At 38.0% G+C, this 14,554-nt stretch overlaps 2 protein-coding genes across 3 annotated transcripts in view; both read left to right on the forward strand.

The window, feature by feature from the left end:
* slc37a1 (solute carrier family 37 member 1) overlaps positions 1 to 1,819 on the forward strand; it is a 22,445-nt gene extending 20,626 nt beyond the window's left edge. The window contains 2 exon segments of the mRNA XM_046845654.1: positions 26 to 90; positions 177 to 1,819. Of these exon segments, the coding sequence (XP_046701610.1) occupies positions 26 to 90; positions 177 to 192 (81 nt within the window). The 3' untranslated portion in view covers positions 193 to 1,819.
* A 4,887-nt stretch (positions 1,820 to 6,706) lies between these two features.
* pde9aa (phosphodiesterase 9aa) overlaps positions 6,707 to 14,554 on the forward strand; it is a 36,024-nt gene continuing 28,176 nt past the window's right edge. For both annotated transcript variants that reach the window (XM_046845335.1, XM_046845336.1), the window contains exon 1: positions 6,707 to 6,950. In XM_046845335.1, coding sequence (XP_046701291.1) covers positions 6,888 to 6,950 — 63 coding nt within the window. In that variant the 5' untranslated portion in view covers positions 6,707 to 6,887. The remainder of the gene's footprint in view (positions 6,951 to 14,554) is intronic.

Here is a 14,554-nt window from a genome sequence, read left to right on the forward strand (position 1 = left end):
CTCGTTTCTATTATGTGCTCTGCAGCTGTTGCTGAGGCTGGTGTTTAAGGAAATGAGATCGAACAAGAACCGTCCAAGAACCTCTGTAGAGTGAGTCCATTTTCATGGCAGAGCACAAATCTATATAATCTATATTGGATTGTGGGGTCTAATATGGTTATCTTTCTGTGTTCCAGGCTGAAGGAGCACTAAACACTTTGCACTTAATTGTACTGGAGGAGCTGAAGACTCTGCCCTCTACCAACCGGGACCACAGCTTGAATCCATTCACAGAACCAGATGTGAACCTCAGCTTATTTATGTCCACTGTGCTTTTTTCTGCTGCTCTAGCAGTTTACTGGGACAAAATTTGAAACTTGAAATCTTTAACACTGCTGTAACTCAAGTAGCAGCACGTTTTCAAGCCTGCCTTCTTTACCTTACCAGCCATATAGAGAGCTGAAGTCCTGCTCCCCTAATGCTTCAAACCAATCATGTTCTTTACACATTTACAGTTGAGCTGTATCCAATGAGTGAAGGAATCCAGCGAAATGTTCACTGCCTTCAATGTCCGTGTCATTAGGGTGAGTGTGCTTGTAATAGGGATTACAATCTTTATTTTGATGTCATATTTATTCATGGAATTCAGCAAACCTTTCAGAATCCCCTCATTATTCAGAAATATACATAGCAAAATGCAGTGTAATTTTCATTTTAGATTTTTGGTTCAACTCTGCAGCCATTTTAAAGCTTAATTTATTTCTGAGTATGAAAATATATGACCCTGTATAAAGCAGCTCAACCCTCAACTCAACCGGTTTCGCTGAAAGACGGCTCAGAAATTGTGTGAGGTCAGACAGATGAGACGATGGCAGATGGAACTGCTCCTGTATGTGTATACATATATACGGGTTATAAATCCGTTCATGGGATACACCTAATGGGCTTAAAAGCTACTTAGTGTAATGTCTAAGGCATAACACTAACTAGTTCGACTTATATTCATTATTCGGAATATTCTTTTTTGCTTCTTTCCAGCTAATCTTTTTTATATCTCTCTCCTTTTCCTGCTGTCAGTAAACAGTAGAAAAGATTTCTTCTTCTATACCACTAAATATCCCTTCTATCCATTCATATATGAGAAGGTTATTAATATATCGTTCTCCGTTTACGTCTGCCTTTCTGCAAACCAAAGTCGAAACCTTGTTATTTATGTACAAATATTATATTTGATTATTTAAATACTGTGTTTTAAATACTGTGGTCTGGAGCGCATTAAGGTATAGAGAGGTATATTACATTTTTTTTGTTGTTTTGGGGTTTGTTGTTTTTTTTTAAGAACAGATGTGTCTTCTATATTGTAGCATCATAGGTGACTTGAAGGAAGCCACTCATTTTCCTATCACCATGGAGAACCCCCTCCCCACCCAAAAAATTGTTCTTTCGTAGAGGACACACTCTGTACATTTTCTTTAGTGAGCGAGCATGAGAGGATTGTACGCCGTCGGCAAACATAAAAGAGAAACCCTTTGACTTCAGCGCTGTGATGATGAGTGATGCAATTGAATCCGTTTCGTTTGTAACTGGATGTCACATTGGGTTGAATGTATTTTCGTATGAGTAAGTTGCATCTGATTCTTTACTGGTGTTTCAATGAACATGATCGTGCCTTGTTTTCTATTTTATCGCTCTGTATATGGGTTCGTTTTTTTGTCTGTCATTTTCAGACTCCTTTAGAAACTCATGGCAGTAGCTGTGCTCGGTAGCCACTTTGTACAAACGAATTATACGAACGAATGTGAACGAATCACATTGTTAATAAAGAGGAATATCAACTGTTTTGAGTCTTTTATTGATGTAAAAATGCTCTTTCTCTTTCTAATCCACAGCAGCTCTTTTCAGAGATTTCTCTCTACCTTGCAATGTTTATGTTGATCTTTCTGCAAATATTTGGTTAAATAGATGATAGTAGAAACACTTCAATATCTCAAAAACCCAAAACCACTCACTATCCTTTAAGTGTTCCTGCAGTGCTGAGTTATAGTACAATGCTTCACTGCTTCAAAAACCTGGCCTCCTGAATTAGTATTTGTTTATGGAATTTTTGATGATGGTGGTGGTCTGTGTCTGCTTTTGTCTGTCCTCCCTCTCCCTAGAGGGAGCTACTACACTGGCTGTTGCTTCAAAAATGCGGGGCTCTACTTGGATGTGGAGTATAAACCTGATAAGGATATTAAGATGGCTGACTTTCTGGTTCTGGTTGTGCTGAATTATAATGTTTACAATATATGTAAATGGGTTCTTATCATATGGTATCGTATCGGTTCGTATCGTATGTACACTGACCAGGCATAGCTTTATTACATTATAGCATTGAGTGGTGAAGTGAATTGTCTCTTCATCACAGCACCTGGTACTGGGTGGGAAATATTAGACAACAAGTGAACATTTTTCCTCAGAGTTGATGTTTTGAAAAGGGCCACATGGTGATAAGATAAGATTAAACCTTTATTCGTCCCACAGTGGGGAAATTTCTATGTTACAGCAGCAAGACAAAGAAATAAAAATAGATGCAAATATATATAAAAAAGAAGAATATACAAAAAAATAAAAAACAGAAATAAAAATAAATAATAATAACAATAATAGTGATAATAATAACAAAGAAATAAAAATAAATGCAAATATCTAAAAATAATATACATATACTACAATACCAGTATATATACAGTACAATGTAATAGTGATGCAATGTAATGTGATGGTTCCCGGTCTGCAGTGGTCAGAGTCTCTCAAAAGTGGTCCAAGGAAGGAACAGTGGTGAACAGGTGACAGGGTCATTTGATGCATGTCTGTTCAGGCTGATCTGTGTGGTCCATCAGATGAGCTACTGAAGCTCAAATTGCTGCAGAAGATAATGTTAATGGTCGGTGGGTCCGAACTGTTTTGGCAGCAAAAGGGGGATCAGCACAGTATTAGGCCGGCGGTCGTGATGTCTGGTCAGTGTATATTTTATTAGAGAAGTGGTAGCTCAACGGTTAAGGCTCTGAGTTGCTGATAGAAGGTTGGGGTCCCGAGCAAGGCCCCTGTATAATGGCTGACTCTCTGCTCTGACCCCAGCTTCCTAACATAGCAATCATCTCTCAATCGCTCTGTGAGTGTGCATTATTGTCTTTATCACATTTCTAATGGTTTCAGTAGGAGGAAGGAAGTTTTGTTAGTGAAGGAACTGAGGTTTTGGACCAGGCCAGTTTACTGACTTCTGGCCAACTCTTGCAATGTACAATTTGTCTATCAGTGGAAAGGAACCACCAAATAGTCTATTAAATGATGCTATTGTAATGTTTTGTGTGAAATTGGGACTAAATTGGGATTAAAAATGAATAATTTCCAACCAAATATTAGACACTATTGGCCAAAAAAATCTAAACAACAAACCACTAGTCAGAATAATAGCCAGAAATGCATTCCTGGAAATCTCCTGTGTTACTGTTTACTTGTTTGCTGCAGTAAACTGGAGGGAAACAGGACAATGGACTTATAGAATCTTCCTGCGTGCAAAATTCGAAATCATGATAATTAAAATGTTGTCTGGAAACACTGGAATGAGCAGCATTCCGGTCTGCTCCACAGGTTGAGTGTTTCAGTCTTCACCTAGAGGTAACATCACACCAGGAAGCAAAAATACATGTACTTTGATTTACAACAAATGCTGTATCAGCTTTTTGTAGACATCCTGTAGAGCCAATCAACTTTCCCTGTTAGTCAGTACAATTAAATCAGTTGTTTCTGACTGTGGCTTGCGCAATATGTTTTTTTTTTGTACATGATGTGAGAGATGAGTACTTGAAATAATTAATATTGCTGACAGAATTCGACCCATCATACCCTGACTACATCAGGTACAGCAGGTATCTTGCCTTCTTGCAATGGATTCCACTCAAGTGCTTCTTTAATCTCAGTTATCATCTGCATTTCGCTTTTGACAAGTCTTTTTCTGTCCATCCAAACCTTCAGAAGCGAATTGAGCTGCATGACTTTTGGTCGTCTCCTCGCTACTCCTTGTTGTTTTTCCTACGCTGGCTTCCAGTCGCATCAGATCAGCAGTGATGCTCACCAAAAAAACAGACCAGCCCACACTTTCCTGAAAGCACATCACACACCTCTTCACCATGCTGCCTTCAGGCTTGACTAGACCCACTGATTCTCAAGATACCAGGAAGACCTGCATCAAGACTATATCTCTGTACAAGCACATGATGGTCGAATCAACACCCCCCCCCCCCCTTTTTTTTTATTAACTTTAGCTCTTTTTTGTTGCTATACCAACTAGACCTTACATTATTTATTTTTGCATGAGGACAAGTCACTTTGACAAATGTATAACATACAAAATATTAGTAAGTTCATTCAGTGCTTGAATTGTGGGGGTGGGATCTGGGACCCCACATAAGGCATTAGGAACCCCCCATGAAAAGTAAGGGTATCCCCCTCTCCAAAAGCACTCTACTGGACTCCACACATACTGTCAAAACTTTACATACACATGTCTCTAAACTAAAGATTGTTTTCTTTGCTTGTTTTGGGATGTTTTCCTAAAAAAAAAAAAACAATTCTCCTAATTGTCACACTTATACTTTCATTTAATTTCAATTAAATATATAAGTTCACTCCTAATGAGAGAGCCAGAGCCAGAGCCAGCTGTTAACAGTGGCAAGGAAGAAAAACCCTCTGAGATGGAATGAGAGGGTCTCTTAGAAGAGAACCAGACTCAAAAAGAAACAAATCCTCAGACCGGTTGACACCCAATATCCATTAATTGTAGTTCCATCCTTGTTGAGATTATTGAGAACTTTTCACTGATGGACACATGATCACTTTCTGTGTTATATTTCACATTTTCCCATCTATTTAGTTTCATTTATTATTATAAATATATAATATAATCACATTTCTTTTCATGATATTCACATATAGTTGCCTGTTTTTATTCTCTTTCTTTTTTTTCCATTTTCTTGTTATTTGACGTGTTTAATGACTTTATTTTTGTCTGGGATTTTTACCCAAATCATTTCTTTTCTGCTAATTACAAGATTTCTGTACACATGTGATTTTATTTGTTTGTTTGTTTGATTGTTTATTATCTGTATTTTTTTTCATGTGTACAGTGCATCTGGAAAGTATTCACAGCACTTCACTTTTTTTTCCACATTTCATGTCATAGCCTGATTCCAAAATGGATTAAATTCATAATTTACCTTAAAGTTTTACAAACAATACCCCATCAATGTACTTGTACACTGTGCACTGTACATTTTCACCCAAATTAACGATTCCTCATCGCATAGGATGTTCACACAATGTCAACTGCACTCTTTCGGTCTATATCCTGATGAAATGCACCTTCACTATCTTCAGAATCAGATTCAGAATCAGATACAGGACAAAACAGACAATACGAGTATTAAATAGGACACAATACACAGACTATATGACACATCACTAATGTACATGAAGTGTGAGAGTGCATGGTTTTGCAAATAACAGTATTGTGTGTCACGTAAAATAAAAAGGCTACTTTAGAACTTTTGTACAATATACAGCAGCAACAGTGTGTAACATACGGGGGTGATGTGATGACTGACTGTTCTGATAATGCAGCACTTATAGATATGAAGCAGGGAATATAATTATGTTGAGTTATTAATGATTCTGATTGCCTGAGGAAAGAAACTGTTCCTGTGTCTGGCAGTTTTAGTGAACTGAAGGGAGGAACTGAAAGATGTTGTGTCCAGTGTGTAAAGGGTCAGTAGTGATTTTTCCTGCCCGGTTTCTGGTTCTTGTATGGTACAAGTCCTGGAGAGTGGGCAGGGGAGCGCCAATGCTTTTTTTCTGCTGTTTTAACTGTATGGCTGTTCCTGTCCTGTTTGGTTGCTGCTCCAAACCAGATGGTAATGGACGTGCACAGGACAGATTCAATGACTGCAGTGCAGAACCATACTTCATTAATTGGTGTAGAAAGTATATCCTCAGCTGGGCCTTTTTCAGAATAGAGTTTATGTCAGACTCCCATTTCAGGTCTTGGGAAATAGTAGTCTCCAGAAACTTGAAGTTCTCCACAGAGGACACGGGGCTGTTGGATATCGTGAGGGGGAGTAGTGTTGAGGGGTGTTGATCATCTCCAACACTTTTAAATGTGTTTAGCTCCAGGTTGTTGTGACTGCACTATAGCACCAGCCGCTTCACCTCCTGCTCATATGCAAACTCGTCGCCATCTTGGATGAGTCCAATTAACGTAGTATCATCTGGAAATGGAGAAATTTCAGTTGAACAGTTGTGTTACTGGATGTGAGGTAGTGAGGATGTGTTAGTAGATCCTATCTTATCCGCAAACTCTAACGTGAAATACTTATGATCACGTGAAAAGTGTGGATTCATGTGTGGGTTAGGTGTGTTTATTTTTTTTATTTGATTCAAACCTAGAAATAATATTTCGATAAAACAAATACAATACATGTATAATCTTTATGTACTATATATGGTTTATTATTATTATTATTATTACTATTATTATTATTATTATCTTTTTTTTGTTCTTGTTTGGTTTTCATTTGATGGAGAGAATTCAATCATGAAGACACGCGTTTTACACGTGGGAGGGGGGAAAGTACCGAGGATGCAAGCCTCGCATAATTGTTCTCCCGCGCGCGCGGGTGCGTGTGTGCGCGTGCTCGCGCGCGTGAGCGCGTGTGTGTGACACAGAGATGGTTTGAGTGCTCGATATCTGTGCGATATCCTGCTGCTGATCATTTCTTCTTTCCAGGTTGGAGTTCGGGCTTGGATAGACGCAAAAAGAGAGAGAGAGAGAAAAGAAATAGAGAGAGAGAGAGAGAGAGAGAGAGAGAGAGATGGGCTCCGCGTCTTCCGCTTGCAGGATCATTTACCTGGACGTGGACGGCAGGATTCAGAAGGTAACCAGGAAGAATGAAAAAATGATGGCACCTACTCTATTTTTGTCCATATTCTTATATTCTTTGCATTTATTCTTTTTTTTTTTTTTAAAGTTGCATGCATCATGTTCAGACCTGTTCTGTAGCTCCAAAACCAGGATAAAGTGAACAATGAAATGGAATTAGGTCATCATACATCTTTGTTTATTTGTATAGAGACAAGTGCATTACCTGCCTGTAAAGTGTCTCTCATTCATTCTAGCTTTCACAGCAATTTATTACTGTCAACTCATCAGTTATAGCAGCTATAATACAAATCATTTTTGATGCACAAAACAACAAATCATTGATCTGGAAATCAAAGAAAGTTATTATGAGATTGCTTTTCCTGATTTCTGTAACTGTATGTCAAATGGCTTTTACAGAAAGAAAAGTCAGTGTTGATCCATTCAGTGTTGATGTGCTTCATAACAGGTGAAAAGTAGCTGAAAGATTTTTGCAAAGACAAACATGAAATTGTGAATTTCCCAGTTTCTGGCTTTTTTTCCCCCGAACAGTGGACTGCAGCACGAGTAAATGGTGGCACAGGAGGCTTCAAGAGTGCATTTTGGTTTGCTTATTTTTGTGACTTATTAAAAGCTTTATATTTTGCCATTTTAAGCTCGGACTCTCTTTTGATTAAGATATTAAACCAGGATGACCTGATGTTCTAACTGCAGTACACATTCACATTTGAGATGTCCTGCTATTAAAGTGGAAACAAGCATGCATTTTATACAAATGTAATGGTTTACATATTTGTTGTATAAACTTCATATGCCTTCTTATGGCAACTTTTTTTTTGTTTTATACCGTAGCATTTGTAATAGACAAACAAAGTAAATGATCGTAAGATAAGATTCAAAAGTGAAACTGTGCATATATTTGCCTTTGCAAATATATTCCTGTAGTGTATAAAGCACAGTTGTAATAGCAGGAGGTCACTAGCACGCAGCCTGTTAGATGTGTTTAGAAGGGAAAACATTTCTGGTCATCGGTCTCTAGAGTCATTATGTGTAAATAAATAGCAAATAGTTTGTCATATTAAAGTATCAGCCAGAGATTAGTGGTTTGATCTAAAAATTTACATTGTGATTATTCATATTTGACATTTTTACATACTGTATATATACAGTACAGACCAAAAGTTTGGACACACCTTCTCATTCAAAGAGTTTTCTTTATTTTCATGACTATGAAAATTGTAGATTCACACTGAAGGCATCAAAACTATGAATTAACACATGTGGAATTATATATGGAATTATATACATAACAAAAAAGTGTGAAACAACTGAAAAATGTCATATTCTAGGTTCTTCAAAGTAGCCACCTTTTGCTTTGATTACTGCTTTGCACACTCTTGGCATTCTCTTGATGAGCTTCAAGAGGTAGTGACCTGAAATGGTCTTCCAACAGTCTTGAAGGAGTTCCCGAGAGATGCTTGGCACTTGTTGGCCCTTTTGCCTTCACTCTGCGGTCCAGCTCACCCCTAAACCATCTCGATTGGGTTCAGGTCCGGTGACTGTGGAGGCCAGGTCATCTGGCGCAGCACCCCATCACTCTCCTTCTTGGTCAAATAGCCCTTGATGCCTTCAGTGTGACTCTACAATTTTCATAGTCATGAAAATAAAGAAAACTCTTTGAATGAGAAGGTGTGTCCAAACTTTTGGTCTGTACTGTATATATATGTAATTGGTGATATCCTGGTATACCATTTTAATTTCCGAATCTTTAGGTTAAAAACAGAAGAAACCCTAGTTTTGTTGTGTGTCTGTACGGTAAATCGAGTCATTCTTTTTGCTGATCTGCTCTTTATGAGTCCCAGTCATCTCGTAAAGTTTCAGTTTGTGGCTGGTGGTTAGATATGAGATACACTTAGAGCTTTACGAACACAGTACTTGGTGTTTAATTGGGTTATTATGAGGATTAGGACCGCGTTATTACGTTTATTTTGTCTTCTTTTTTTTTCTTTTTCAGTACTGCTTTCATACAGAATGTTTCTTTTGCACGGCGGCCGCAATGAGTCGGAACGATGATGTAATCAGATGGAAATGATGTAATCGTGTGCTGTAGGTTCCTGCTGACTCGCAGTGATCTTTATGGAAATGAACTGAGTATGATGCAAGCACGAAAAACTAAAAAAAAAAAAAAGGCATTTTTACCGCCTACAACTCCTCCTACAGTTCATCCAGGGTGGGCGAGTGATTAAAATATGCAAGAGGAGCTTTCAGTGTCCAGTAAGTCTCTTGAAACCAGCTAAGAGAAAGACCTTATGTTATATATTTTGTCCAGTTCATTTTATCTCTGTCATCTCAGACACAAGCAAACAGGGGACACGCGCTATAATGGCTACTTAAATATACAGAAATGAGGTAATGCTTTTTTATTTGGTGACTGCAATATCCTGGACTCAACCATTCTTCCAGTCTGGGAGCGTTGGGTGGGAGTTAATGGTAACTCCCACCCAACATGGTTCATATTATTTCATGTATATATAGGGGATGTGAAAGCATACGGCTTGGTCCCCCCTCTCGTCATCGTTATCCAGTAGGCTGTAGGTTTGTTTCACTGTGTAAAGCAGCTGAGTGATTTGCAGGTTCCCCTTGTCCTTCTTTTCCTTCTGGACATCAGTGTCTTCAGCTTACCACATTAATTATTTCCAGAAGTCATGGCATCAATTAAAAAAGCAGAAACTATTTAAATCAGTTCCGAAGTCACCTTATAAACAAACTCAACACTGTGTCTCTCACTAATACATTATATAATTATGATTACCGTATTTTCGGACTATAAGCCGCTACTTTTCTCCCACGCTTTGAACCCCGCGGCTTAAAGAACGAAACTCCAGAGAGAAATAGTTGTGAAAGGAAGGAGGAAGACAGTAAACAATGACTTACTTGGTCGGCTACTGTTTAGATACAAGCCGTTGTAGCGTGTTGAGTCTGGGTGACTCCAGTAGCTCACACTCCAGTTGCAACGGAAATCATATAAGCACAGACAGGTTTCCAAAACTCGTGCTTTTTTATTTTTCTTGGCAACAGCATTATGGTTTAGTCAAAGAAACTTAGAAATGAGCATCAGAAAATAATAAGGACATATTCCTCGGTCTTGCATACATACAGTAATACTGGAAAAATGCGGTGGCAGGCTATTCCCAAAAAACCGCACTGTCACTGACACTGTCTTTGGTTAAAGCCTGAGTAAAGTTCATTAGTTTCAGTGTAGACTTATTAATGTTCAAAATAGAAATCTTTGTAAAATTCGGTGGGTGCGGCTTATATATGGGTGCGCTTTATAGTCTGGAAATTACGGTAGGTCCTTCTGGATAGAATCATCATTTATTGCATATTGAAACTCGAACATGTAATTAAAAATAAGGTACAGTTTATGAGAAAGCACATAGCCAATTATCAATTATTTGAAAAAATATAAAACAAAAAAAATAAGTCCTTGAACATTTCTCTCCTGCTCGGTTTGGGAATCAGTGATTCTGCTCTGCACTTGTGTTTTTCTTCTTCTAATCTTTTCCATTTTGACTCAGGATGTGTCTGGATAAAAGAAATCAAACACTATGGGTAATGCAGTTGTAGAAAATGGAGGGAAATGGATCAGAGTTACTGTGACTGTATTACTCATCTTTTACCACAATTTACATATATATATATATATATATATATATATATATATATATATATATATATATATATATATATATGTAAACACACACTCACACACACACACACACACACACACACACACACACACACACGCACACACACTTACTCAACTGTGTGTTACTGAACTGTACAACTTGAACTCAACACGCACTCATTACTCATCTTAATTCATTCCACCACCATTTATTTATTATTCATATTTAAACGAATTATACTGTTTACATGCTGGTTAACAGCAGTAGCAGCAGTCAAGAGGTGCAAAAAAAAAGCACCTCTTGACTGCTGCTACTGCTGTTTTTGCACTGCATTGTGTTTCTGTTCACAAATGCTTATTGTTCATAGTCCTTTATAGTCCTCTTTTGCACAGTACTGTATAATCAGTATACATTAGGTTTACTGGTCGGCGCTATTTTGTATTTTGTGTTATGCGTATTTGTCCCTCACTGATTGCACTAGGTTGCACTCGATGCAATTTATGTAGCTCTATGGTGTGTGTTGTAGCTCTATGTTGTGTGTTGTAGCTCTATGTTGTTTTATGGAGCACCAGGGTTCTGGAGGAACGTTGTTTCATTTCACTGTGTACTGCGTCAGCTATATATGGTAGAAATGACAATAAAAGCTTCTTGACTTGACTATTTGTTTTACTCTAAAAGTTAATGAAAGACCAAATGTAGTCTGTGAGAAAAATCCTTTGCCTTAAAATTTTCTGAATGAAGACTGCCGAATGTTTTTTTTTTTTTTTTTTTTTTTTATCTATTTGTTTGTAGAGTTAAACGTAACTAAACTTGGAAAGTGATGTCACAATATAGCATTAGAAGGCATCATACAATACTTCCTGCAGTGTTTTCTGTCTCTTATGTAGGTAAATGTGCCTCCAGATGCAGCATTACTCCAAATACAACAAAGCAATCAGCATACAAATGTGCTCTAATAATCAAAAGACGATAGATAGATAGATAGATAGATAGATAGATAGATAGATAGATAGATAGATAGATAGATAGATAGATAGATAGATAGATAGATGCAAATAGTGCAGATAAATATGTAGCATATTTACAGCATGTGATATATATGTAAGCACATGTACAGTGAATAAATATAAAGGCTATAGCAGTGCAGAGATGTGTGGACATTGTAGAACAAATGTTCTAGGGCTATGGCATCGATAGGGCACAGAACTCACACACTCATACACAAGTGTGCTATCAAAACTACATCTCAAGGGCCCTTCTCTCCTAAATTCATCCGTAATCACATGTGTACAGCAGACTAACTGCAAACCAAACTAGTTTTGACTGTAGTTTACTAAAAGTCTCAGAGCAGACTGAAAGACTTTTTCCTAAGACCTATACTGTAAGAGTATACAGTGCCTTGTATTGTTTTTGAATGACATGTTCCTTTTGCTTATATGCAACAAACGAGGGAAATGAACAGTATTAATTTTCATGGCAATAACAGTAGGTTTTGGAAGAAATACCTGCAGCTGTGGCAGTTCTAAGCAACTATTCCATATTTCAACACCATGCAAATCTGTCTGTCAAAAAATAATATTGAGATTCCAAATGAACTTGTATATTTGCAAAGTGTGTTCAGTCTGTTTGGTTTGTTGGATTTCTGAACTGTAGGACTGTAGGACCTGGAGCTGTGTCCGTGTTGTCAACTGTCAATCACTGCAGTTCATTCTGCCTAACACACCTGCTGCATCAAGAGCTCTCAGTCCTGACATTTACACACACACACACACACACACACACACACACCAATACACGCCCCATGACAGTTGGTCCATGGTATGTTTTCTCTCTTTTTCTCTCTTTATATTTTATTCACGACAGTCATACAGACAATCAGTGCTCTGTTTGTGTTGGTTACTCATTTATCCATCAGCTTGTGGCCGGCATATACATCATATTGCCAAGTTGTTCATAATTATATATGTCGTAAGTGTCACCTGGTTATAATTATGGTATGTGCTTTTTGAGCATCGCATTTGCAGAAATAATTCTGATCAAATACTATATATACACAATATTGTCAAAAGTATTTGGTCATAAGTACGGTATGTGATTTTTTAACATTTCATTCCAAATTTAGTCCCAATTTGCTCTTATAATTCCCTCCACTCTTCTGTGAAGATGTTTCACTAGATTTTGTAGTGTGCTTGTGAATATTTGTGTTCATCAGACACAAGGGTATTATGAAAGGCAGGTACTGATGTAGGATGAGGAGGTCTGGGGTGCAGTCAGTGTTCCAATTCATCCCAAAGGTGTTCAGTAGGGATGAGATCAGAGCTCTATAGCAGGATATTCAAGATCTTCCTCTCCAAAGCATGTAAACCAGATCTTCAAGGAGCTCACTTTGTGCACAGGGGCATTGCCATGCTGGAACAGGTTTGTGTCTCAAAGTTCGAGTGAACGCAAAATTGCATTATAGTGCATCTAAAGACGTCCTGTACAATTGAGTGCTTAACAGTTTGAAAGTAACCACATATAGCAGGAAAGGTCAGGTGTCCCAATACTTTTGGAAATATAGTGTATGTTGTGTCCTGCTTAAAAACTTAAACCGAACGGCCATTTTGCTAATGTTGTGTGACTTTTAAATAAAAACCTATTTTTTTGCCAGTGTGTGAGCTCTGGGTGTATACATTGGTTTGTTGTCTCTGGTTAGTGTACATTTCGGGCCAGATAACACTGCAGTTTACTTGAGTTTGTGTGTTCTTGTGGGTGATGTAGTTTTGTTTGTGTAGCGTCATAATTTGGTGAGGTCCGATCGTTCTTGTGTCCAGTGGTTCCTGAGTGATTAGAACCGTCGCTCCATTCAAGTGTCGGCATTGCAGGGCTTTGTAGTGAAAGGCCTGAGGGGGTCACTGTGTTAAAGTGGAGGTAATATTTGGCAGTGATGTAAAGTATTTGAGTACTTCTTTACTGTACTTAAGTACTGTATTGTCTAGTTTAACTTTTACTGTCTACTCAGCTACATTTATGATTCAATATACTGTATGTACTTTTTTACTTTACTGTATTTTCATTGACACTGAGCGTTACAAATTACATTTTGCACCTCTGTTGAAAAACGTCATTTAGGCTCAACATTCCCCGACCCCACCTCTGCTGCCTGTGAGTGACTTTCGAGCAAAGCCTCGTGTTCACTCAAAAAAAGGGCTAGAATCAATTCCAAAAACTTGGAGAACCAGCTTTTGTGTCATTTCTTTGACCAACTTGTTTGATCTTTGTTTCATTCTGGAATGTTGAAAACAGATTTAGGAACTAAAATGAACAGTTTTTTGGATTTTCGCCGATGTGTCTTGGTATTAAGGACAAGCATCTTCGAGGCTACGTTCAAGTACAGTGGAACCCCGGTGCACGAGTTCCTTGTAGTACGAGAATATCAGTGTACGAGCGGTTTTACTAGTAAAAATCTTTAGGAGCATTCCAGGAAGACAAGCATTTCTTTTGACGCGTTTGGTTCCAGTTACGCGTTCTGCTCGTCTCTCGTCACGTCCCTCCCCACACTTCATGCTCAGTCGCTTCATAGACATTGTTCCGAGTGCCTTCTCTTGTGTGAATTTTGTGCTTTTTGTCTGTTTTTATAATGCTTTTGTTTTATTTCATTATAAATGTAGCATCATGGGTCTCAAGAAGTGTGGTGATAGCGCTGGAAAGAAGGTTGTAAAAAGATTAACCATTGAAATAAAGAAAGAAATTGTAGAAAAGCTTTGAACGCATACGAGCTCTTTGTCTGCAATATGGCATGTCTAGTGCAACATTTCAACTTTTGGAACGGATGAATTGCTTTTACATTCATTCTTGTGGGAAAATGAACATGCGAGTACGAGTTAATGGGAACACGAGCGCTCTTCAGGAACGAATGAATCTCCTACACCAGGGTTCCACTGTATTTCAC

Source organism: Silurus meridionalis, chromosome 3 (genome assembly GCF_014805685.1).
Source record: "Silurus meridionalis isolate SWU-2019-XX chromosome 3, ASM1480568v1, whole genome shotgun sequence".
NCBI lineage: Eukaryota > Metazoa > Chordata > Actinopteri > Siluriformes > Siluridae > Silurus > Silurus meridionalis.